The 26423-nt window shown below is 39.9% G+C and overlaps 1 protein-coding gene and 1 long non-coding RNA gene across 2 annotated transcripts; one reads left to right on the top strand and one right to left on the bottom strand.

Moving 5' to 3' along the window:
- Positions 1-2960: 2960 nt before the first annotated feature.
- Positions 2961-19484, bottom strand: IRS4 (insulin receptor substrate 4). The gene is made up of 2 exons (XM_064384786.1): positions 15500-19484; positions 2961-5550 (listed from the first exon to the last, which is right to left on the bottom strand). The coding sequence occupies exons 1-2, from the start codon at positions 19263-19265 to the stop codon at positions 5546-5548; spliced, it is 3771 nt and encodes a 1256-aa protein (XP_064240856.1). The 5' UTR covers positions 19266-19484; the 3' UTR covers positions 2961-5545.
- Positions 19461-21852, top strand: LOC105716929 (uncharacterized). Its single transcript, XR_001107392.2, has 3 exons — positions 19461-19512; positions 20184-20795; positions 21380-21852. It is a non-coding gene; the product is annotated as an uncharacterized LOC105716929 (long non-coding RNA).
- Positions 21853-26423: the final 4571 nt, after the last annotated feature.

Here is a 26423-nt window from a genome sequence, read left to right as displayed (position 1 = left end):
GGAGCCTCATAACAGGGAGGGAGAGGAGAAAATATTCCTTTTAAATGCTCTATGGCAAACTTTCATTTTCCATGACTATTATGAGTCAAAAAACTGTAGTCTAAGAAGAAATCTTTCCAGTCATTCCATCCCATTCCCTTACAAGACCTTTTATTAGAACTTTAATAGTTAGGAAAGATGATTGAAATAACTTCTCCAAAGGAGAGAAGTAAGTGAACAGAGACATAGTTGAAGACTCATAGGGTTTGGTCTATACTATATCTAACATTCCTTGCAATTCTAAACCTAATTCCAGAATATCCACTATATGCAGAGTCAATTATCATTTTTCTAAAGTGTCATAGAGTCAAACTAGACCCTTTTAAGACTGAATGTTTTGAGTGTCATTGTCACACACCCACAAAAATACATGGCAGTCTTTCAAAAAAGTTTTTTTCAAGTATCTATATCACACATGAGTTTTATCTACTGTAATTAAAGTAATATATTTAGCTACAATTCTAAGCACTAAGTACTACCACCAATACCTCCTGTGTTACCGGAATGAACATGAAGGGGGGAAGAACAGAATGAAAAATAAGGTTAGAAAGATAGTCCCTAGCTGCTTGTGAGAAAGTTAAAACAAACAAAGTCTGGGCATGGATATAATTTAAATGGCCTACATATATTTAATTCCCTGAAAATGATGCAGAAAATCCAAAGACGTTGAAAACCTTCTTGGGGATTACAAGTGTGGAAATACAGAATGAATTGCAAGCCTCACATTTTTTTCTGCAGATATTTAAGAATCTCTTTTCCATTTCAATATTTCCTTGCTCCTTTTGTTATTGAAATGCTAATTCAGTTATTGCCAGTGAAATAGAAGACCCTATAATAGATATTCTGAGATTGAAAAGTCAAGGAGGGTATTGCTTCTAGTTCAGTTCTATGGACCCAAAGGTTCAATATTCAGTAAAACCAGTGGTCTCCTCCTAAATTCTCAGGACTTTATTCTAAATAAGCTTTCCCTATTTACATAGCATGGCAGTGATGTTGCTGACAAATTCCAATGTAGCATGCAACAGTGGTTCCTAATTGCTTTAGCATTTATCATGCACAAGAGACAGGAGGGAAATTGTCTCATTTTGTACAGCTCAGTTGCATTTCTTATCTCTAAAGTACATTTAAGCAGCAAACTGGGACTTACGGTAGCTGCCTGAAAACCAGCATCCCTTAACATGCATATCTTGGAGGGAAAATGAATTGGTTTTTCTAAAGCAGAATACAGTTCCACCTCATTCTGTGCATTAATTTTACATAATTTCTCTTTTTCACATTTTATAAATTAAGGGCCATGATCTGACTTACCCATCCAAATTCTCATGCTCACGTTTTCCAGGTTGTGCTTTTTGTCTGCTTTGTTTTCAAAACGTTTATTTTATTTTATTTTTTATTTTTTTCCCACACTATACTGATGTAAGTTTTCAAAACATTTTGAAAAAGTATTTTGGTGCATTTCCAAGATGCCCTTTGGGCTCATTTAGCACCTGCTAATATTCTTCCAAGCAGTCATGGGAGGTGCTTAACTACTATGCACTTAGGCATCTTTTACCTGAGAAGTCTTCTGAACAGGTTTTATGTTCTAAAGAAACAGTACCCCTTCACATTCTACAGCAAACATTTGGTTACTATATGTGAGTCTAGGAGAGTGGGGAAGCTGAAGTTCTGCTTATGCACTCTTGAATGTCATCCTTCCTACCAGTAAGTTCTGATGATTTGTCTAAGTAGCCACAGACTATGCCTACTGTTCCAGGAATTCAAGTCCTATTAAGATGTAAATCCCCAAAGGTGTATACAAGATCAGATGGACTGAGAAGCACAGGTGTGCCTATTCGTCTTTGAGGAACTGTTTGGATGAATAAAATATATTTGGACTATGCCCTGACAAATATAGATTGCCCCCTTGAAGTGAGAATTAAAGTTTACATATATACATATGTATATATAGGTATGTAAATATACACGATCCTAAAATGGTCACTGTTGTAGACAGTTTCTAATAATAAAGTCAGTCTAATTACACCTTGATATTGTGATGTAGATATTGTTTTACAAAATCCTCCCTAGGTGCATCAAGTGAAGTCAAACTGTACAATCAACTTAATTGTCTGTATATAGACAATCCAAGAAGCGTGTAGATTTTGCACACCATCTGTGACTTGCTTTCTTATCCTGTGGCCCATGTGATCCCACAGATGCCTTCTTTGTACAGGGACAGGTCTCTAAGTCTTTTTTTTTTTAATTGTATTTTAAGTTCTGGGGTACATGTACAGATCTTGCAGGATTGTTGCATAGGTACGGTCTCTAAGTCTTATCAATTCTTATTGCCTTCTGCGTGGCAAGGGTGATTTGGTGAAGAAAGAATTGGCGGGTGGGGGCAATTATTTTTCTAGAGTTCTTTTAAACTTTTGGTTTCCAATAAGGCAGGCATTATAATTTACTAATAAATTATTGATATTCAATTCATCTATCCTTCTATATTCCATCAATGCAAGCATACTTTCTTGTCTGTCATAAGTGTATTTTATATGTACTCACAGTTGCTTTCCTAGTGGTTAAAAAGAAAATGAAAAGAGAGTCATTTAAAGGGCAAGAGTAAGTGGCAAGGGAAGGAGACAGAAAAAAAAAGTAAATGATCACCTCAACTTCCTTGAGTAGTTGCTTCAGTATAGGATTCACTCATTATCCATGGTCCGCATGAAAATTTAGGTAAGGCATTTTATAAATTGTTCTACACTAGTATCACCACCACATTTGAAGAATCAAGAGTTGACTTTATTCACTCTATTGTAACCCAACCCTTAAAATACCCCATTTGTTTCATTCTAAAAAATGCAGTCAATCCTACTACAAAGCAGGAAAATATATTTATAATGGAGTAGAGACAATACTCTTAAGAAAAAAATTAATCTCCACAGAAATAACTTACATGAACACATTTATTGCGAGTAGCTCTATGGAAAGGCAAGTCAGATATATATAGATATACATATATATATAAACACTATACAGAGTTGCAAAGTTGTCTCCCAAAACTGCAAACGAGATGTTTACAAAGAAAAGAAAGTACAAGAATATTTACAAAGGAAGACAAAGCCAAAGCAACTCAAAGCAGATCTGTGAAGCAGAAATGGCAAATGTAATTAGCTGCTGGAACTGTAAAGTGTCACTTTTTAACAACTAAGTGATTACACCTGATACCGAATTAAATGCAGAGGTCACACAAAAAAAATCATTCCATCATCGTTTTTTCTTAACAGCAGCATGAACTGATAGCTGGAAGGTAAGTGATATGTTGGTACACATATTCCATAATGATTCTTCCAGTACAATACTGAATAAATTAATTGTCTGTAAACTAAGAAATAATGTGAAAAAGATTGCTTGTTATGCAGTACTTGTGACTATCTGTACCTGTTACTACTTGTATAATGTGTACTGTTATGTATGAGGCTTCTCATTCATTTATTCAGCAACTGTTACATCTGTGCTATATACCCTCTGTACCCTGTCTGCTGGCAGCTTCTGAACCTAATATGCAAATAAAGTGATATAGCATTTTCCCCCAAGTAATCTTTCTTCCCACAATTCTGAACAATTATTACTTAACTTACTTGAAAATAAAATGGTGACAGAAGGCTTGAAAAAAGGCTGCCTAAAGAGCGCGTTTTTATCACAATGAACAAAAGCCACACTCCGTTATTTGATTAGGTTGAAAAAAGAGAAGGGTCTGAAGGAACTGATGAAGTTGATGTCCTAGCAGTGACTAGTAACTGTAACAATGCCTGATCCTGTAGCCACATCCTCTCCTCAGCATCATTTACAAGGGGAAAGAAGAGGCCCCCATCCCTTTTGTTGGTAGGCAAGGAAAAATAGAAGTCAACTCGGTTGTTTGGAGAAGTTAGTTTAGCAACATGTACTATAAGCTTGCTTGAAGATAGAAGTACACTTTCAAAGACATCAAAACCAAGTGGTGAAAAACTTCAGTTAAATATTACACTACTTCAAAGTTGCACATTAAATGCGAAGCAAGTTTCTTTTTAACACAGTTACACACAAGAGGGACATCTACAATCACATGTACACAGGTACACAAAGGTGTGCATACACACAAATATGCACACACACAACTAGTGCTCACACACAGACACTCAAACACTCACACCCATCTGTGATATGATGAGGTTTGCCAGTGATGGTACAGCAAGCCAAGATCTGTGTGCCACCACGGAACAAAGCTCTAAGCAAGCTTCAAGACCTTTGTACCTATTCAAGACCTCTGTGGTCACCACCTTATTAGTGTCATGTACTCAAAGGTCTAGGCTCCTAAAATCTTAATTCAGTTTCAATCAGAGGCAAGCCAAAATAGGAGGGGGGGGGGGGGAAGAGCTTGCTCTGATTGTTTTTTTTTTTTAATTTGGTACATCTTACATTGGCTCAATATCCAGAAGGAAACAAAGCCTTATAAGAGGTTCCTTTTGGCTTAAGTTTTCATCAGACTATTAATTGATAAGTAAACACTAATTTATTGAATATGGGAAACTGATCTCTTCATAGTAGCCCTGGGCATAGGAGGGAGAGTGTGCATTGGGGAGAGGGCCAGAAAAAGGAGAAAAACAGAGGTTGAAAGTGGAGAGAGGGCTGGAGAAGCAGAGAGGGGCCATGGGACGAGACTTTTGAAGAGCCTTGCTTCTTTTAGGAGGTAAATGTAGGTTTCACAATAAATTAAAAATAATAGGTTTGAAAATAATCGATTTGCAGGCAGAAGATCATAGTGTTGTATGTGAACAAATAGATAAACCATTTCTCAGTTCTGCCTTTAAATTGTTGGAAATGCTCAATCAAGATATAAGTTTCATTGACATTTAACATGAGCAGAATGTTAGTTTTGCTAATGAGCAATACCTGAAATAATCTGCCCTTTAGTCCTGCCTTTAAAATATTGGTAATGTCCCATCAAGATATCAGTTCAGTTGACATTTAATTCATTGATCAAGAAATGTTTTGTGTGTGTACTCAGAAAAAAGATTCCAGATCATACCTACCTTCCCATTGACAGCTTTTTTTCTTTATGCGTCCTAGTTTAAAGGTTTTTCAACTTCAAAATTGAATCTAAATGTTTTACATCATTAAAATTGGCATTGACCGCATTTATACATATTGTAATTAACATTTTTAAAAGAGGGAAAGAGCTATAAGATGCTCATTTCTATAGTATCTGTTTCCGTTCAAAGGGAAAGATCAGGGAGAATATCAGAAAACAAAACCAAAGCACAGTGTAAATTTGTTAATTAGAAATCACTGGATCCATAAGCAGCAGGATGAATGATCTGCATGAACAGGATCATTCAATTGCCAGAGTCCACTTGTAGGCTTGTAGAAATTTAGATTGCTTTCTACTCAGAAGGCTCTGAATTTTATTTCCTGTAGGCAGATCTGGAGTAGATGAAGATAAAATTCCATAAGCATCACGTTTCTTCTAAAATGTGTTTTTGTGGCAATATAATCACTCTAGAAAAAAGACGATAAAACAAAAGTTACTTGAAGAATTAATGTGGAGAGCTTTCACCCCCACCCTGGTTTAAAACAAAACAACACAACAAAAACAAAATCTAACTAGAAGTTTTTGAGAGCTATATAGAGGAGACTGCCTGGGCATTGACAGGGTTAATCAACTCTGCTGGCTGCCTGTGAGGAATATCAGCTGGTCAAGGACATAAGGGCAGTTATTCCTTTTGCCCCCAGGCTGCCACTCCGACATTTCTGGTGGACAGCATCTTTACACGTGTGTACACTGTTCTACTTTCTTCCAGTGGAGCCCACAAGTGAGCCAGGCATTGTGCAGAGAAACAGATTTTTTCTTCTTCTTCTATGTTTGACTATGCCTTCACCAGGTTATGTAGCACAAGTCATAGGATTTAAGTACAGCCTTGGTGATGGTCTCTAGACTCAATCATTGAATTTCTTCTAATAGAATAAAGTCATACCTGCCAAGGAGACTTGAAATTCCCATCTGTTTAATAAAAGAAAAAAGTTCCAGCATTATTCTCTTGGCTTTCTGCTTTTGAGAGGGTGCATAATGGGAAGTGTGGCAGGAGGTGTGGATCAGATACAAAGAAGGTGCTGGACCAGAGAAGGGATAAGGATAAATGATCAGAAAATTGATTATGGGATGCCAGCGTTACCTTAAGATCAGGTCACCTCAAAGTACCAAGTATTCTATTTTATTTGAGACATCCTAAAAGAATCCATGGAAAACATCTTCCAGAGTAGGCTTTGTGTATTAAACTGGAAATACACATTTTAAGTATTAATTTTCTCATCAAAGGTTTTACAATTTTTTTTTTTTAGAAATGAGGTCTCATTTTCCTGACTTCTTACCCAGGCTGAAGTGTCATGGCATGATCATGGTTCACTGCAGCCCCACTCAATCTCCTGGGTTCAAGGGCTTTAAAAATGTAACATATTTGCAGCTGGATAAAGCACTGAGTGGGAAAAGTACATTCCCCTCTTACTACTTGTGTCTATTCATTAAGATTCAATGTATAGGTTTGTTCCTACAGATTAAAGGGTTAAAAAAAATGCCAGGCATGATGGCTCATGCCTATAATCCCAGCACTTTGGGAGGCCAAGGCAGGTGGATCCGTTGAGGCCAGGAGTTCAAGAACAGCATGGGCAACATGGTAAAACCCTGTTGCGCCACTGCACTCTAGCTAGGGTGACAGAGTAAAATCCTGTCTCAAAAAAAAAAAATCCTAGATTAGTAAAGATATTAAGCTTTCCTGTCAACAGTGGGTTTAGGAAATTTTACATTTTATGTATCTAGTTGTACACAGGAAGAAAGGAGTATGTGACAACCACAGTTAACTGTGAGAGTGCATATTAGTAACTGTTACTTGCTGCAAAATTAGGCCAGACCAGTATTACAGAATGTTATCAGATATCAGCTACATTTTAAAAGATATTTAAAGTTAGAAAGGTATTTCACCTAGTTTAGTTTACTATTTGGTTTTAATACAAAAATATCTTCATATGTCTATATGAGGCACATTACATGTGCTTTAAAAGGGACTTCTTGCTGTCTTATATGATACACTGGATGTCATATATATTTTTCCCAAAACTTTCAAATTAAGCTCCATATAACTACCCTATTGGCATTATACTAAGATTAGGAACATTTGTTGTTATTGGAGTTGTTTTCCTTTCTTCTTTCCTTTTTTTAAATGACAGAGACTCTACTAAAATTTGAATCACATTGCCATTGCTTTCCTATAACACCTACACCAGCATTAAGTGAATGCTTGATAAATTAATAAAAAGTGACAAATAGTTGTGTATTTTCATGTTTACTTCACAAATATATTAGTCAATTCTTGATTAACTATGCTAGTGGAAAGGAATAACGGTATCCAAAACAGGATAATCCCAAAATAATTTAACTTGCTTTTGAAATGCATTATGGGAACTTGAGACACAGATTTGCTTTTATAATCCTGTTTTACTTAGGCCAATATTAAAATGAGTTTACATTCCCAGAGCACATTCCAAAGAACAGCGTAAGGAAGCAACTCAGAACCTTGCTGGGTGGCAAAGGAAAGCAATTCGAGATTAAAACTTAGTTGTGAAAAGTCTGCAAAATGAATATTAAAGTGCTAACAGTCATACCTTAGATTTGTCTCCCATTCATTTTTATGTGATATCCCCATCAGAAAGGTAAATGGCGATGCTTGTAATAATGTGGTCTGTTTGAGATGTATTGTTCCCATTTGATAATGACAGGTTATAAACACCTTATTGTATATTCTTATTTTTCAATTAATCAAAGGTCTTTTAAACAACAAGTTAATTCCACTCCTTTTAATGGGTGGTATACTCTTCAAGCAATTTTTCTCCGTAAGATAGAAAACCTCAATGGACTCTGATAAGTCAAAATATTTTCCTACTCCTCCTACCAAAATCTGGCAGGGAACTTTTGTTCTCAAAAACAAATGAAGTAAACTTTTCTGTTTTAATTTATATAATGATATAAACTCGAACGTTAATCTTTAATATGCTAATAAAGCACAGATGACTTCAATATCCCTGGAAATTCATAGGGTGAGCCAAGAAGGCAGTTCCTCCAGGGTATCTCAGACCTCTTTATACGAATCGTAAACATGCCTCTATTACAGTTTGAAGTCTGAAACAGCAATATTTCCTCTGCTCAGAGAAAGGTGAACCTATAGCAACATGTTATTCTCTCATGCTCTTTCCCCTTCTGAAATCTTATTATCTTAGTTATCTTTTCAACTCCAGTTTTCCTAGAGCTCAAAAATGTTTTTCAAGATTTTTTGCAAATTCCTCACTCTGTTCATTAGACAACATGCTACACCTGCAATCAACTGGAGCTTACATAAGCAGGGGCAACCAAGTAAAGCAAAAGGAAAAAAAAAGAAAGGAAGCAAATACAGATAAACTGACGCATACATGCCAAAGATGAATGTATAATAATGCAATTACATTATTTAGCTTAGCAGTGTCTCTGGAGTATATGTAGGTTTTTTTTTTTCTCAGTAAGAATGGATCATCATACTTTTCTGTGCCCTGTGATTGTAGAGTAGGATGATTCTCTAGGACTTGATAAAATTAAGTGCTATTCCTCAAGGCTAAAAACTAGCAATTATTGCTACGAGTCTTTACAACATACCAGACTATTATCTCCTTCATAGATCAGATGATAAAATACTGCTGTTCCCACAGTGGCAATAGTTTTGGGACAGAATATTCAAAAGAATCTATAAGGGAAATGTGTGACCCTTGTAAACCTCCATCTCCTCAAAGGTCAGCCCAATTGTTTTACACCTGCCCTTTGTTAGCAGGCCCTGGACCACTTAGGCATGTGCATTCCAGTCTGGAGTATCTGGATACAAACTTTATGGAGATCAGCTACAGGATTTCATGCTAGGTCAGCTTCTATACTACCTCCCAACACACACATGGGCCACTTCACTCTGCTGCCTAGTTACTGCCAACTTAAAGAATGCAAGTTAATATAATTCTAATATAGGCAGTTTCCTATTTACAAAATAGACATATTCCAAGGTCATTGTTTAGTTGAAACTCAGGATAAATTATCTTATAGAAACAATGTCACAAATAAATGGTGGATAGGTTCATAGCTTTGTCTAGATATGCTTATATTTAACCTATGCAGCTCCTGAACTAACAGAGAACTATTTTGACCTTACCCAGTCATCATTTCTGAGGGAAGATGTATGTGCAATTTCAACTTGAGAGTCTAGGAATATATGTCTTCCAGCCATGGCAATAGGAATTGTGTCCCTGAAACTCAAGCAGCTGGAATAGTTGGAGGTACGGTGACAGTAGAAGGGAAACTATGATAAGAGCTGCAGCCATAATAAGGACTTCATCATGGGGTGGGCTGGGGGCATAGGACTCTGAGTGTGAGGACAAGGTTGGTACACTTTCAAGACTGGAGGCACAACACTTTAAAAAACAAGAGTGAAAATCACATTTGTTGGTCAGCCTTTCCAGGGCACCATGGGTACAATGTGAGCCATTTTCAAAATGAGTTTTGAGATAGAAACTTCCCTGATATTCTAAGTTTCAAGTCTATAAGTAGGAAATTATTAATTGTAGAGAGAAAAATTATATGAATTGTCAAAACTAGCTAAAGTGACTACAATTTATAGAGAATTGGATATTTGGTAAATCCAGAAGGTCTGGCTAGCATCATACATATTGTGATCCATCCAACCATGAAAATAGCTTTAAACACCAGCCCAGCTGCTTCTGCACCAAGTGAGAGTAGGAAAGGAAGCACAGCTTTGGATCCCTATGAGGAAGGCTGCTTCTGCAAGCTAAGCCCGTGTACTGGGAGTGATCAGTATCTGGTGAACTAAGTCCTCTGTGGGCCCTGCAGGGCTCCCACAGTGGCCCTCTCCTTTTCAGCCAGAAAGAGATCAGAAAAGGGGATGTTTGCCTGAATTTAAGGGCACAGGTTTGACAAAGGGCACATGAGGGTAAGACTCACAGAACACAACCAATGCAACCCTAACCAGTAAGAAAGAAGTATCAGGAATCTAAGGGAAAATAGCAGTAACTTTTTCATTTTACTTGTAAGTATTTAAGTACATGTTTTCCATTCTAAAAGGAATTAATTCCTCAGCCAGGAGTTGAAAGGTACCCTCTAAAAAAATGCAAACCTAAAATAGTATATACATTTACACTAGAAAAATCTTTAAACATTCCTATTCCTCAAGTGTTGAGCCTAGCTTTCCAAAATACGATGGAAATGTGAGACCTGTAGCTACATTACCAATAATCAATGCAGAATTGCTAGAGAATATACTTTAAGTTCATATGGCAAGCACACTTTTCTTGGCAATTTTATCAATAGCTTTAACATCAGCAATCCAGTGATTGTGGCAAAAACTCGGTGCATTGTGATGTATTTATTTCATTATTTTAAAAAGTAGTGTTTTAAATTTCTCATTTTTCCCTCAGGACCAAGCAGTGTTTTCTAGTAAATGATCCTCACTATCTAAGAGTCTGGCAGCACCTCTTAGACAAAATACACTGGAGGTTTTAATTAAGCATTTTTAAAAAGCTATTTTCCAATACTGCCAATAAAATGTCTGGGCTATTTTTACATACTCTTAAAGTCTTAAAAATGGTGCTAAATCAAAATGAACTTAATTTTAAACAGGGATTTTTATGTCCCAAGGAGAGAGTTTGATTTTCAAGGCTTCTAAAATCTACTCCCTAACTGCCAAAAGCAAGTTTACTTTTTAAACAAATGAAGAACATCTATTGCTACACCGCTTATTCTTCACCTGTCTTACTTTATCCTGTTTTGCCTACTGTGCTGGTTTAGTTAGAATATCAAATTTTAGAATGAGGGAAGAAATTAAATGAAAACACTTTTTCCTATAACTCTAAAATGTCAATGGGTTATTAGGAAAATCAAACAAATCTAACTTCAGTTAAAGAAATGACCATTAATGGAAATTTACTGAATGTACCCTCAACTCCTTTCTTTCCTTTCAATGTTTCTGTGAGATCTAAATAGATACACACACTATTTGTGTTTGGGTAATAAAGATTAACCAACTCCTCCCCAGAGCAGGTGTAAAGATTCAATTCAAGCACAGGTCAAATTCTTTTATTCTAAGAACCAGGGCAAACAGTTCAATGTAATAAAATTACCCAAGTCCTGGCAGATAGTCCCTAGATATAATGCTCTGAATGAATTACTTACAACGAAATTTGCTACTATCAAATGAAAGCAAACTTGTAATTTATTCCTAATCATTACCCATGTAATACTTTGTTACCAATGGTAAAATAACAGACTAAACACCTGATTAAAGAGAGATTTCATGTTGGGTAGAGCACTGGACTTGAAATCAGATGTATGAGTTAGATTTTCAGCTCTGCCACTTACCTTTTTGATCACAGGAAAGTTCTCAACATGGGCTTCATTTCCAATACTTACCGTCCATCAGTAAAATAATGAATGTGAATGTGCTTTGCAAACTATAAGGCAATCTGCAACTGGAAAGCATTTCCTCAATCAACAATTTGTTACATTTTAACAATTTAACAATAGACCCTTTTAAATCACATAAACTATTCCTTAGGTCTCCCTATGCTGGTCAGCCACATCTATTCCCACAGGAAATTTTTTTTGTCACTCTGAGAAGCCTGAGTTTGTTCCCAAAACAGGGGATTAGGGACAGGAAAAGAAAGTAAGAGATCTTGTTTGAATTTTTATACATGTGTGATATTCTGGTGTGCTTAATTAAAGTTGTGGTCCTTGTTTAAAGTAGGTATATTGCTGGTAGTTGAAATTTTTACCCTGAAAGCATCACTCTTAAAATACAATGAATGCAAATGAATAATGATTGTGAACAACTTTAGTTAACTTTAATTAAGTGAGGTCCTCTTTAATTGTTATAGGTCAAATACCTCATTAGTCCAAACACTGTCCAATTTTGAGGGATTGAATGTCACCTAAAATAATCCGCCAATGATAGCTGGGAAATTTCTGCCATATGGAAATCTTATTCTAATCAATTATAATAAATAAGTGCAATACAATAAAAACAATGTGTTCCTAGTGCCTACAACTGATAGCGACAAGTCTGGCAGTAGTACACTCAAAAGAAACATAAGATTCCTTGATGGTGATAAAAGTGTCTAACACTGCAAAAATTAATTACCACAGATTTTTTTTTTTGCTTTTTAATACCAAGTGCTATCATAATATTACTAACTTAGCTGACTGATTCTTTCATCCCTCCTAAAGCTGCCTTTTATATCCTCCTATCTCGTGAATAAAAAACAGGAAAATTTTCACCTCAAGTCATTTTGAACTACGAATTCTACATCAGGTAAGGTAGAAAAAGAAGCAAATAGTCATACATATGTTAACAGTCAAGCTGAACCTGTGAACCTGTGTGTTTAAAATGTGAAGACTTCATCTTCAATAAATGATTAAAAATTATTTCATGTATTAATAAAGTCATGTTTAAGGTTATACTTCTGTGTCTTTCTTTTAATCAACTTGAGTAAATTCCCTTAAAGTACTTACTTATATGCAATGTGACTAGGTAAATGAGATCATATATTAATTTTGTGTTACATGAGAAAAGTTGTCTCACAGATTTATAATCTCACTTCACTTAAATGGTAATCTATAAACAACAATGTAAAGTATTTTAAATGCAAGTAAAGACTAACTGAAAAGTGAGATTTTCGGAGGGAGAATTTTAATTTAGGTTTGTGTTTCTAAATGTAATAATAACAGTAGCAACAATAACAATGGTAATAGCTGTAAAATAATTCATGTATAGCACTCACTATGTGCCAGGCACTGTTCTAAGCACTTCCTATCAATTAAAATGGCTTTTTGAAATACATAACTTCTAATAAAGATGGTATTTTTTTCCTCTGTCAAAGCGTTATGCTTTTGTTTACTAACATGATTTTTTTGTTTTAATGTTAGATAGGAAGATAAGGAGAGATGAGAAATGGGTGAAAATTATTCTGCAGCTTTATAATTAAAAAAAAGGGTCAGAATCATTCAGCTTGTTCTTAACACTTCACAGACAACATTCTACCATACATTTTACATTAAAATGCCAACCAAAGTCATTTCCTAAAATGGGTTGTTTCACCACCACCACCTCCCCCCAGCCCCCACCATTCCTTTCTTGTATTTCAGCAAATTATGTGCAGGAATCACTCTCAAGACCAGTTATTTTGCAAGAAACTAAATCAGTTTAAACTGTTGAAATTTCACTTTAGTATTAATCCAATGACACTAAAAATATCTTACATATGTAAAGTGCTTTAACATTCTAAAGTGCTTCCACGTTGGTTTTCTTATTTCAGCTTAAGCGCCTGACTCCCTGTGAGATAGAGCTTCCTTGCTGTAGTCTATCAATAAAGCTAGCAATTTCCTCAATAAACAGTGCATTTACAGAATGTTAAATCTCCAAAATAGCTACAAAGTCATAAATCAGTAATTTATGCTAAAATAATGATCATTGCAACTAGATAATCCTTGGGAAGTCAGAATTTATTTAAGAAACAATAAGATTTCACTGTTTTACATCTTCGCTTTAAGAAAGATCAGGGTATTTGAAAGTATAGATAAACCTCTATGAAAACTGGTCCTTTTGTACTACAGGGACACAAGCAGCTATATATTGGCTACATCAAAATTATAAATGGTGTCTTCAACAGTTAGGCTCAAACAATAGCTTGAGATCAATTTTCAGGTATATTCTACAGAATTAAATAGATCTATTCTTGAAAAGTTTATTGTGGATTAAAGCCTCGGAAATGAAATTATATATTTTAAATTGATTATGGTAGCAGTGGTGATCGTGTGAGTGTGCGTGTGTGTGTGTGTGTGTGTGTGTGTGTGCGTGTTGGGGAGGGGACTCACAGTTTAAAAGAGGTCTGAATTGAATCCTTTGGCAAGCCAAAGCATCCTTTTGTTGTTTTAATGATCACTCTTTAATGTGTCCGTGCAGCAAATGTGAGTTTTTGTATGGCAAGTTTTCTATAGCAGGGAGAGAAAGGGGAGGTGGGGGGGGCTACACCTGCACTAAATAGGGAGCTTGTTAGGTGACTGTTGTGATCAGTCCCCAACTTGTTCTGCCTGATCAAGCACAGTGGGCAGAGATCCAATCACAAAAGCATTCCACAAAGCAAGCAAAGCAAAAATCTTCACTAAACTGACTACTGGAATGAAAACTGCTGGGGTCCATCCCTTCCTTCACTGGGAAAAAAACATATTCTACTAAAGAGGGAAGGCAGTTGAGACTATGGAGACATCATCTTCCGCAATCATCTCTTGAAAATGTCTCAAGACACACTGATGACAACATTGCACAATGTTGTACACAGTAGAATTACTCTAAGTCTTGTTTCCAAGTCTGACAGTTTCTACTCTTCCTGACTTCTTCCTTTGGAAAATTAGCCCTTCAAAAACTTCCACCATTCCAGGGTAAGCTGCCCCTGGAGTCAGGTCTTCCTCCAGGCTTATCTTGCTTTCCTTGATTTCCCATAAGATATATGAATTAAATGTTTTAACTGCTTTTTAAGCCTTTGAAATAATATTCATATCCATTATCAAGTTGTCACCACACCCTCTTCTGGAAGGGTAGGGGGTCAAAAGAAGAAAATTAGGCACAGCAAATGTGACTTGCCTGTCATTATTAGTGACAGAGAAAAGGAACACTCAAGGTTTCTGGAATTTATCCTGTGTAAAAACAAAAAGAAAATCAACACACAAACACATCCCAGAGCCAAATACTGTCTTCTTTTAATCACTTGCTGTTTGGGATTATTTCTGTTTTGTTCCTCCCAGACATTCACGTTAACAACTGAGATTTAACTTTCTTGGTACACTACAGCAAACTAGCATAACAATGACTGCTCTTTAAAAAGTAACTTTCAAAGGAGAAAATTATGCTCCCCAAACATAAATAGTTGATTGTTCCTGCTTAATAGTCTGTGCTCTTATTAAATCCCTACACTTAAATATGGGCATTTGCAGAAAAGCAGCTTTTAGTTGTTGATTTGAAAATTAGTTGGTGGAACCCAATTTATGATATCCTGCTTTACATTATCTTTAAATGATGAGGAAGGCTGTTTAAAAGTATCCTTATGCTGTAGGTCTGCGGTTTAGCTACTCTTAAAAAGTAGAACCAATGTTTAAAGGATAATCAGTTCTGTCCAGATAAAGAAATTGATTAGATAAAAACTTAAATGTTTGCAAAGATCAAAAAGGCATTGTGTGAATAATTAAAACTGAATTCTATCCTCTATGTCGAATAGCACCAATTAATGAAATAGTATCCCTAGCACTGTAGACTGTAGCGCATCGATTCATTAAACAACAACCATTCACTTCAGGGAAATTAATTATAAAATTACCGACCTCTTTTGGGAGAGTCGAACTGGTTGTTAGGTGTGGCAAAATCCATTCTCACGTAAGTGTCGTCGTCGTGGTCAGAATCGTCTGTCTCCGGGGGTCTCGGCACCCGGCGACTGCGAGGTGGGGGTTCGGGAGCGGCAGCTGCAGCGGCAGCCCCGCCAGCCCGGTTCTCACCTCTGGGAAGGTTTGCAGATGGGTTGTGGGCTCCAGGGCTCGAGCCACCGGCATTGTCTTGGGCCCCCCTTACGGCTTCTTCGGCACCAGCTGCATTAGCAACAGGTTGAAACCAGCGGACAGAGGCGGAGTCAAATCCAGCAGCGGCGGCTGCTGCGCCTATGCCCGGGGCCGCGGCGAGCGTTGAGGCCGCAGCTACAAGTTGGCGGACAGCTAAAGTCGGTGCTGCCGCTGAAGCAACAGCCGGGACATAGGATGGGGAAAGGTCTCTTTCGAGGCTGTCTGTTGAAAAAGCCGAGACAGCGGCTCTGGCTGCTGCAAAGAAACTTTGAGAACGGCTTTGTGGGCGTCTTCCCTCCTGCTCTTCCTCCTGCAGCAGCCTAGCTACAGGTGGTGGTTCTGAACATCGGCTGGGGGAGAGAGAGATATCCATACAGCACTCAGAAAATGGGTCGACCACATAGATTAGACCTGTTTCAGCATCATAGCGAATGGCACTGTCAGCAAAAGGCAAGGCTGGTGTCACTGCTGAGTTGAAAATTATTTCAATGTAGTCACCCTCTTCCTCATTAGCATTGCTACCTGTAGCACTGAGGGGAAGAGGAGGAAGTGGCCACCTAGCACTGTCCAGCGATAGGGGGTTGGCACGTGGTATAGCTCTTAAAAGATCTGAGAAGTCATTTGCTGGATTTGGAAATGGCACTCCAAACTCAACATTCACATAATTAGGAAAGGCTGACTGTCTGGGGTCGGCAATTATACCCCACGAATCTGATAGTCCTTGAGTAGAGGGAGCTGGTGTATTGCTCTCTCTTTTAGTGAAGTCAATGTTGACATAGTCACTAGAACTGTCAGCTTCTCTCTGCTCATGTGTGGGCTCTTGTTGTTTTGGCTTGATTTTATATTCTTGTGTAATAAAAGAAAGTCTGTTAAGTCTCAGAGCCTTATCCTTTGGGGGCCCATCATCTGAAGGCTTTGAAAGTGATCCCCCATTTCCAGGCTTTGAGAATGATCCCTCACCTGAAGGCTTTGAAGCTACATCTTTGGGGCCCCAGTTATAGGACAATTCTTTGTCTAGGCCCCTCCCCAGGAACTTTCCAGGTAACATTGGTACGTACTCACTGTGGTCACTCTGTCCCAAAGGTGAGCTCCGAAAAGGGTTTGGTAGAGAGAAGTAGGAGCTCCAACTTTTGGAGGAAGAGCCACCCTGCGGATTTCTGGGGTTTTTTGGAATTGCACCGGCTCCAGGAGCCATGAACATGTAGTCACTCTCACCGTCCTTGTCCTTTGAGTCATCCCCTTTATTAGGATCAGGTGCAGGACTTGGAGCAGGTGGTGGGCTCACTCTGGGAAACATCATCATGTACCCTCTTGAATCTTCAAAAGGCGATCGAGAGTGGCGCTTTTTTGAAGCAGAGATATTTTGAGGAGCCATTGGCATATAATCACTGGAGCTGACAAGAGGGGCAGCCACCCCTGGTCTCATTGGCACGTACGGGTCATCCTCATCTTCATCAAAAGCTCTGGCTCTGTGGCGGCCACAAGCTGCACCTTCTGGGATCTCTGCATCTTTAACTTCTTTGCGTTCTTTTGTGGCTCCTCTGTCAGCACAAAAATAAAGTCGGAATCTTCCCCCAGACTTCCCTTTTCCACCAGTTGCTCCAGCTGGTGGGAGGGGAGGAGGAGGTGGTGGAGGTGGTGGCATTTGCTTGCTTTGAGTTAATTTGCCAAAATAGGATCTTTTCTTCAGAGATTTTCCACGTTCATCATCGCCATCAGATCCTTTCCCACTTCCTGCGCCTTTGCTCCCTCCAGAGTTCTTGCCACCACCTGCGCCATAACCATCTCCAGATCCCTGGCCACCACCTGAGCCATGCCCACCTCCAGGTCTCTGGCCACCACCTGAACCGTTCCCACCTGTGGTGCCCTGGCCATCTCCAGAGCACTGGTTACCTCCTGAGCCCTGGCCACTTGAGCCCTGGCCACCACTAGAACCCTGGCCACCTCGGGATCCCTGTCCCTCTCCTGAGCACTGGTTTCCTCCCGAGCTATGGCTACTGGAGCCTTGGCCACTCGAGCCCTGGCCACCTCCGGAGCCCCGGCCATTTCCTGACCCCCAGTTGTTCATGGGCATGTAGTCGCCTCCACTTCCTTCCTGATCTTCTTTGCTCTGGGGATTGCGTTCCTCCCCAGAGCTGCCAGAGCCAGATCCAGGCACTTCAGAAGACAGGCAAGCTGCATTGTTCGGGGCTTTTGCACGGTGCGGGGGACGTGCTGGGCTGGGTGCTAAGTGGCGAAAAAAGCTGGCTGGCACTGAAATCGCTCTCCTTGACCTGCACCCTCTGGGTAGGTGCAGTCTTTCTCGCCTGGAGTCGGGCAAAGGCTCGCTGGGTGTTATGAAGCGCCTGGTGAAAAGCATCTCGTCTTCCCCGTCGCCGATGGCCCTGAGGTGGCAAAACTGCTCAAAGCGGGACCTTCTGAGCCAGCCTCCCGGCTCTATCGGCAGCAAGCCCAGGTGCCTCCTAGCGGACAGCAGGGTTAACAGGTGGGCGCCGATGCTGATGCTGTAGCTGCGGCAGCGGGCTCTGTATTCGTCTGCACATAGGGCTCTCATCTTCTCCAAAAACAGCTCGTGCATGTTTTGGGCAACCACACAGTCATCGACCTGCATCCAGAGCTCTCCTGGACCGATGACGGTGGACCTGCCTACTTCCAAGAAGAAATACTGCTCCGAGTGTCCACAGCGACGGATGCTCAGGAGCTGGACAACCACGCTAGCCACTTCGGTGTTCAGTCTCACAAACACGACCTCCTCGTCGGTTAGACACAGCCGGAACACGCCGCTCAGCTCTTTTCTGTGCCCCAGCCCCCTGGGTTTGACTATTACCTGCCACACATCTTTATAGAAGGGTGGCTCCGCCGCCGCTGCCGCCGCCAGCGCGCCCGGCTCTCCGTCCGGCTGCGCGCCGAGCGTGCCGCAGCGGCGGCGCTTGCTCTCGAGGATGAGGCGGCTGAGCAGCAAGTACCAGCTTTCCTGCTCCGACTCGTTCTCCGCCACCATCGCGAAGTACTCGTCCTGGGTGAAAAGGGCAATGAGGTGTCGGTACCTTGCATCTGCTCGCTGGCTCACGGAAAAGCACTGGTATAGGGTGATCACGCGCCGCGGTGGAATGAGCGCGGGGATCGCGGCGCCAGAGGCGGCCGCCGCTGCTGCAGCCGCCGCGGCTCGGACACTGTGCCGGAACTTCCTGGCATTTTCGTAGTATTCCAACCGAGCTGGGGCATCAGCAGTCTCGAGTTTGAGCACGAAATAGCGCCTGTGCCCATGCTTCTGTTTCCGCAGGTAGCCGCGTTTGCAGACTTCCTCCCCGACGGGGAGGTCGTCCTCCTCGGACTCGGAGTCTGACCGGGAGCCAGTGGCCGTGGAAGGCCACATGGCTCCCGGACAAGACGACCCGGTCCCAATGAGTGCGGTCGGGGTTCGCGAGGAAAGAAGCGGGGTGGTCGCCACCGCTGCTAGAGCTGCCGCTGCTGCCGCTGCTGCACCTCTCAGTCTCCTTGTCGCTTGGTCGCGAGTGAAGGAGCAACTCGCCATGGTGATGCACGATGGTTTTAAGGTGAGCGAGGAGGAGGGGAAATTCGGGAAAGGGAGGGCTGGGGGAAGAGGCCGTCTACCCTCGTCTGCCCGCTCCAGCCCCCTCCTGCCTCGGCCCGCGCCCACGCCCACTCCACTCTGAGCGCGCGGCAGCCGGCACAACAACACGTGACTGCCGCCTCACGCGGCGGCCGCTGCGGATCCTGCTACCCGCGCAATGGAGGGGCGCGAGCGGCCACCAGTAGAGGTGTGCAAGGGAGGAGGCGGCGGGCCCGGGAGGCGGAGCCACCTCCAGCTGTGCCAACACCTTCCCGGTGAATCTCCAGGCCTGTGGGCCAAGGGAGGACCGGAAGGAGGAGGCGGGGCTCTCTGGCCAAGCTGATTCTAACCAGGAGTCCAGGAAGGCATGAGGGGGCGGGAGAAGGCCTGGAGGGGTGGAGGAGAAAGCGGCCGGCTGTCTGGGCCAGGAGAGGGCGCCACAGTCGGGGTTCCATAGGCTGGAAGAAGAGAGGTGGTGGGAGGGGGAGGAACGCAAGCAGTGCTGGCGGCGCCAGGGTGCAGAGCTGCCAACTCCGCGGGACGGTTTGTTTGTTTATTTGGGAAGCCGGAGCCAGGTGAAACTGTTGCAAGGCTCTGATTGGTTGGGATAGAAGCCAATGGGCGGGTCCGGCAAGTAGGCAGCCCCGAATTCATTAGTTTGGCGGGAGGGAGGGGTGAGAGGGGCGAGGGGGCGTGGCTGGGGTCCCAAAGTGGCTTCGCAGTCGGCTTTTGGCGCTCTGGCGGTAAACAACCTTCCGTAAGTAGCTGTTAATGGTGGTAGTAAACTCGTGCAAATCCCAGAGCCCTGGTGACCCGGGAACAGAGTCTGGTGCCCTCTTATTCCCTGTCAATCACATAAATTCTCTCTTCCTGTCACAGTCTGGTTCACTCTTTCCAGCCACGCACGGCGGTGCATCGAGCCTCTTGGGAGAAAGTGTCGGCACCCCCTGAAAACTGGTTGACGACGGGGGCGTTCAGACCTGCTTCCCACCGCGCTGCAGGCACTCCGGAGCCAACTCCACCCCTGACAGAAGCCCGCCACTCTAAGGCACACGAGTAACAGCGATGACTTCAAAATGAACATGATCTTTATTAGTCAGAATGCACTGCTAGCCCACAAAACACAGGTTCCCTAAATACAGTGTTTCTGCCTATTTGATTAACGATGACTATGGAAGCACAAATTTGGGGGCCTGCAATGCATACAGCCATATTGGGAAAAAATTGGACTCGATTCTTACTGAAATAATCAGTGTTGAGCTGTGAAAGTATTTTTTCAAAATGCTTTGGAAGATGCCTTTAAAAGAATCTGAAAATATTGCTTTCCTTTCCTTGAGGGAGACCGAAAAACTTTAGAAAAAGAAAAGCTCATGCCTAGAACAAAGGACCACGCTGAATATATATTCTACAGCATATTTCACATCCCTCACGTCGTGAAGAAGAAGAAGAGGAGCTTTGATGCATTTAAGTCTACAAGTCGACATCACAAAAGTAAGAACTAATGCCTCCCTCGTTTCTGGAAAAACTGCTGAAGTGTAAGTGCAACCTCTTGAAGTCTCTCTCTCTCTCTCTCTCTCTCTCTCTCTCTCTCTCTCTCTCTCTCTCTCTCCCCCCCCCCCGCCCCCCGTCTCGCTCTCTCTCCCTCTTTCTCTCTCTGAATCGCACCACCCCAGTTAGTTCTTGACTAGGATTTTAGACTCTTAATGGTGGAGATGGGAGTGACCACGTTTGCAAAGAGGAATGGAGGGAGAGGAGGAGAGAAATACAGCATTTCTCTCTGAAAGAACGGAAATGTCAGTTCCCCTTGCTCTAGGGTTGATATGGCAAAGGATATTATTTATAAAACCCAACAGTAAACTAGGTAATGTATATATCATAAAAATAAACCATATCTCTGCCCTCTTAAGAATTTGCTCTCTGTTAGAAACAGAACACACGTATTTGAATAAATGGCTCCTTTTTGATGCTATAATTTAAGAGAAAAACAAACTGGTTTTGGTTGTTCCCTAGATATTACAAACATTTAATAACATTCCCTCTGCTGCCAATAGTTTATAAGTGCAATATATTCACAGGTGCTGGAAGCAGCCGTGGTTTTCGAAAGGAGCTAGAGGCAGAACGAGTGTGGATGCTGAGAGAGCCCTCACTGGGACTGCTACATATTTCGACTGCGTAGTCACATATGTACAAGATTCCCTGCACTTATAAACAAAATGATAACGAATGCTCTCATTTGGGATATTTTTTTCTTAGGCATTAGGATATTTTATAAGTCTTTCAAAGCACAATGTGTGTGTGTGTTTTAAAGAGAAATGTGGCAAATAAGGCAACACATTTGAAAGTGCTTTGAGTAATAACATGACATTGAAAATATCAAAATGGTTATTAAATGAAATGGGAAAATACTGGAGATTTTTTAAATCTTCATGTCTTTTTCCTGTACATATAGAGTTTTTACATAGAGCAGTAGGTTTACAATGTATATAATTTTGCATCTTGTTCTTTTCACTTAGCATTATACAATATTTCCCCATATTATTATCCATCAGCCTAAACATCATTTAAAATGCAGCATAATATCCAACACAATTAATGTATATTAATGTACTTAATCATGTGCTTTGGGACATTTAGGTTGTTTTCATTTTTTTGAGTATTATAAATAACACGTCAATGAATATCTTGTACCTACAGCCTTTTAAAATTCCATAACGTATCAATGAATACCTTGTACCTACAGTCTTTTAAAATTCCCATTGGGTAAAAACTGAGCACTGGAATTAGGGGACTAAAAGGTATGAATATTTAATACATTATTTTTCAAAAATATTATATTAGTTTACCCTGTCACCACACTGATTGTCAGCATTGGGCATTCTTATTTTTTAGAAATCAGTGATAAGATGGGTGAAATGGTATTCCACTATTCTTTTTTTATTGTTTTGTTTTTGAGATGTTGTCTCACCCTGTCATCCGGGCTGGAATGCAATGGCACAGTCTCAGCTCACTGCATCCTTCGTCTCCCATTTTCAAATGCTTCTCTTGCCTCAGCCTCCCAGTAGCTGGGATTACAGGCATCCGCCACCACACTCAGCTATTTTTGTATTTTTAGTAGAGACAGGTTTCACCATGTTGGCCAGGCTGGTCTTGAACTCCTGACCTCGTGATCCACCCACCTCGGCCTCCCAAAGTGCTGGGATTACAGGCGTGAGCCACCTTGCCTGGCTTCCACTGTTCTTTTTAATGTGCTTTTTTTTTTTTTTTTTACTAGTGAAATAAAACATTTATATTTGTTTACTGACATTATATTATTTCCTGTAAAGTGTCCTTTGTGTTGTCTATTGTATTCTTAGTATTTTCTTCTTATGTGTAACTTGTTTACATAATAAATATATTAAACCTTTGTTTTATTTGTTACAAGTTTTTTTCCCCAGTCTGTTAATTTAAAAAGTCACATTTAACCTGATTCTTTTCTATTTTGAAAGAGATGTAAGTTTGGCACAATATGGTTTGTAGCACAGTTTGAAAGGAAGCTGTTGATACACACAAATGTCACCATGGTCACTTCTAAACTTCTTTTAAAAGATCTCATATATTTCAGCTTATATGCTCTTTTAAAAGGAGAAATAAGTTTCCTGTTAACAAATTATAAGAGAGCATCTAAACTAGTTAAATTTTATTTATCACTCTGAAATAATACTTTATGAGACATTTTCTATTTTAGGGGAAAAATTAGCATTAATCAATGTATTAAAAAAAGAGGTATGAAAATAATTTCTAAACTATTACACTGAAAGATGAACAGTGATGATCACTTTGTATCCAAGGTATGTTATTTGCCTGCAGCAAAGTGGAATTAGAGCTATAGTGAGATGCTTCATAAAGAAATTTTACTTTGTATCTTTCCTACAATGGCAGATAATCTGGCAAGTATGAGTACTTGTAAACAGGGAGAATGTCTGACTAGAACATTATTTTCTTCCTATAGGTCAACCAAATCTTCTCAGTCCTGAAGTTGTCTCAATACTGAAGCTCTATGGAGCAGATCATCATTACTGAATTGTAGCAGATGTAGAGCTTGTCTGACATATATTTACATTTTCATTTTCCTGGACAACTTAATGATATAGAATAGTAGTTTAGTTTAGGTCAAGTTCTCATAGGCAAAATGAAACAGATATCTAGATGGTTTAGGTAAAATGCAGATAATTTTTATTTGGCTTGAACTCACCAGATGGTGGCTTTAATGCTCTACCCTCTTTTGGTTATAGATTCTTGTCTTTTAATTTTTTTGTTTTATTTTAGGATAGTTTATCCCAGAAGACTAAAGTTGTCTTGCATATTTAGTTATTACAACTGTAAAGTTTGGAATCTGCACAAAGAATCTGAAACACAGATTTTTAAAACAACAAATAATAAATACTAAAACTTAATAGTTCTTGTTTTCGTTTGCCAATTCAATGGAAGGGATGAAAAACACAAGCATTGTAACTGGCTTTTTACGGTTATAAACTAAGGTAAAAGGATTAATAGCCGCAATATCTTTAAAACTGATTCCAGCTAATGAAGAAATATGCCTTTATGATATGTGCCTTTAAAATAAATTTCCAGTGAATCCTGTTTTAAGAAAGCAGTTGTTTGAACTGACTTGTCAGTGATCACAAAAATTCATCTGCCTCTTTTCTTACATACCTGGTCACGAATATTCTAAACTCAACTTGTACTAAAATCAAAATGGGTAATTGAAGTGTGGATTTATTTACTTTAGAAATTAAACTGTTGTATTACGTATGGACTACACTATTCAAGAGAATAAAACCTAAGAGGAAAAGTAACCAGTATAAAAAACTATTATTCTTGCCCCATGTTTAAATTATCTTCTAAGTATTAACTCTATAAACTTCATGAGCTAACGTCCAAATATGTTGATAAAAATGTGGTGCTACCTTTGATACTAAAAAATGATGTTAGTGATGATGATTGCTTTCTCTGTATTGGGACATAAATCATGTGCAATGAAAGATGCTTTCTACACTATGCAAGAATAAGGGCTACCCTGTGATTTGTGGCTGCAGCCACCGTTTGCCGATGATGGCTTTGCTTCACAGCTTCTTTACTTCTGTGCTACTCAAAACCTCTGCTGGAGAAAACAACCATCAAATTCCTGGCTGCTGCACACAGAACAGGTCTGTTTGCTGCTTTTGTTTCTTAGCAGTCTGCAGTGAAAGTAATTAGAGCAAATATGTGGTTTAATTAGGCTCCTAAACTTTTCCGTTAAGAGTGAACTTAAAATTAACTTAGTCAAAAATCAAGCATTTCTTCCTACCTTCAAAAGATAAAAGTTTAATTTGGAAATAACTTTTACTAAGTAAGCTAAACATCAGAACAATGAAGTCTGCTAGGTTTCACATAAATTTCAATGATTTAACATCATATATGTTCTCTATGCTAGTATAAATGAACATTAGAAAATTTAGCTTAATGATATGCTGTTCCTTATTAATATCATGTAGCAGCATTTTTCTTAGTGTCAAAAGATTATCAATTCATACTGCCTTGTCTTCAAAACTTAGAATCTTTATTTTTTAAATTAAATAGGATAATTACATAGTTAAATATATTATTGTAAATGAGTATCATAGACTTGTTATTTTTCTTTGGATATTTAGAAAGCCAGCTGTCATATTTAGGACAATATGTATTATGTTTATTGTTGATTTCCCTCTTTCTACTCCTCACACGCTCCTGCAGTATCTGTCAGTTTGAACCCTTTGTTTCACTTTCATAGTCACCATCCTTGTCCATGCCATAATTAACTACCAGAATTGGCAAAGTAGCTTCATAAACTGGCTTCTGCATTCTTCAGTCTCTTCCTCATATAGCCAGCAGAATATTTCCTTTCATATGTTTCTTTCATTATACAATTCCCTGCTCAAGGACATAGAGAGGCTCCCGTCCCCCTTTCTCTGCTATATCAGAATTAAACGACTAACCCTGTTTGTTTCCCTGTTCTCCACTGACACCAGAACCAACCTCTTTTTTTCTCTTGCTACATACAATTTTCTCTTCCAAATTTGCCTCCCATTCTATTACAATACATTCTTGCTGCTCACACCTCCACATAGGTTGGTTTCTTTATGGCATTCTGTATACGATTTATCAATTTCCACCTTTACTTACGCTGTTTCCCTCTTTGTCCTCATCACCAACTGATGCCAATTATCTTTCTCAAGACTAAGACCAAGACCCAGGAAAAGGTTTCCTCAGTCACATAATCCCACCGCCTAATCCCTTTAAGCATTGGATGTAGGTGGCGCTAAGGGTGTAGTTGGTATACGTCCATACAGGCATATCATTGTTAAATGATAGTCATTGGTAAAATAACAAATACTTTTCTACCGCTTACTAAATAGCTACTGCCCTGACACTGCTCCCTGCTGAGTTGTCCTCTTGCCCACCCATTGTCCTGGCTACTCCAACACCTCCCTTAAGACCTTCTACCTCTCCACTATCCAGCAGCTACAAGGTTAAATACTGGCACAATGAGGGGTTTCCAAGATCCCACACTTAAACTTTGATTGGAATACATTCTGATTGGTTGGCTTGTGCTACACAGGTTGTTAAACAGTTAAAATTACCATGCCTGGATATAACTAATCCCATATTGCCTAGAATAGAACACTATTCTAGGCTATGTGATACCTGAGGACCAGGAATTAATCCTTGGTGTAACAGTCTGTCAATTAAATTATCAGTGCATGTTTGCTTCAAGGAAGAAAGGAGAAAAGAAGAGTGGGAGGGAGGGAAAGGGGAAGGAAGGGAAGGGGGTTAAAGGAAGGAAAGAAAAAAGGAAGAAGGAACGGAGGGAGGGACAAGGGAGAAGGGAAAGAGAACAACAGTGTTCAAGACTGGTCTAAAAGGTCAATGCAGACTACCTCTTGCAACTGTGCCAAAACTCTCCATGACTGATGGCAAGGCTTGGTGACTTTTGCCCAACCTAACATCTCTTCCCCCTCAAAAATATATGCCCATTGTTGTCCTTATCTATCACAGGTCAGCAAATATTTTTCTCACAAATATTTCTTTCCTGTCTTGCAGTTGTTGTCAGAAACCTCAGGA

This window comes from Aotus nancymaae, unplaced genomic scaffold (genome assembly GCF_030222135.1).
Source record: "Aotus nancymaae isolate 86718 unplaced genomic scaffold, 86718_ANA_hifiasm-v0.15.2.pri h1tg000004l, whole genome shotgun sequence".
NCBI classification, from domain to species: Eukaryota; Metazoa; Chordata; class Mammalia; order Primates; family Aotidae; genus Aotus; species Aotus nancymaae.
The sequence above is the reverse complement of the archived record's forward strand: the minus strand, read 5'-3'. Positions and strand labels throughout refer to the sequence as shown.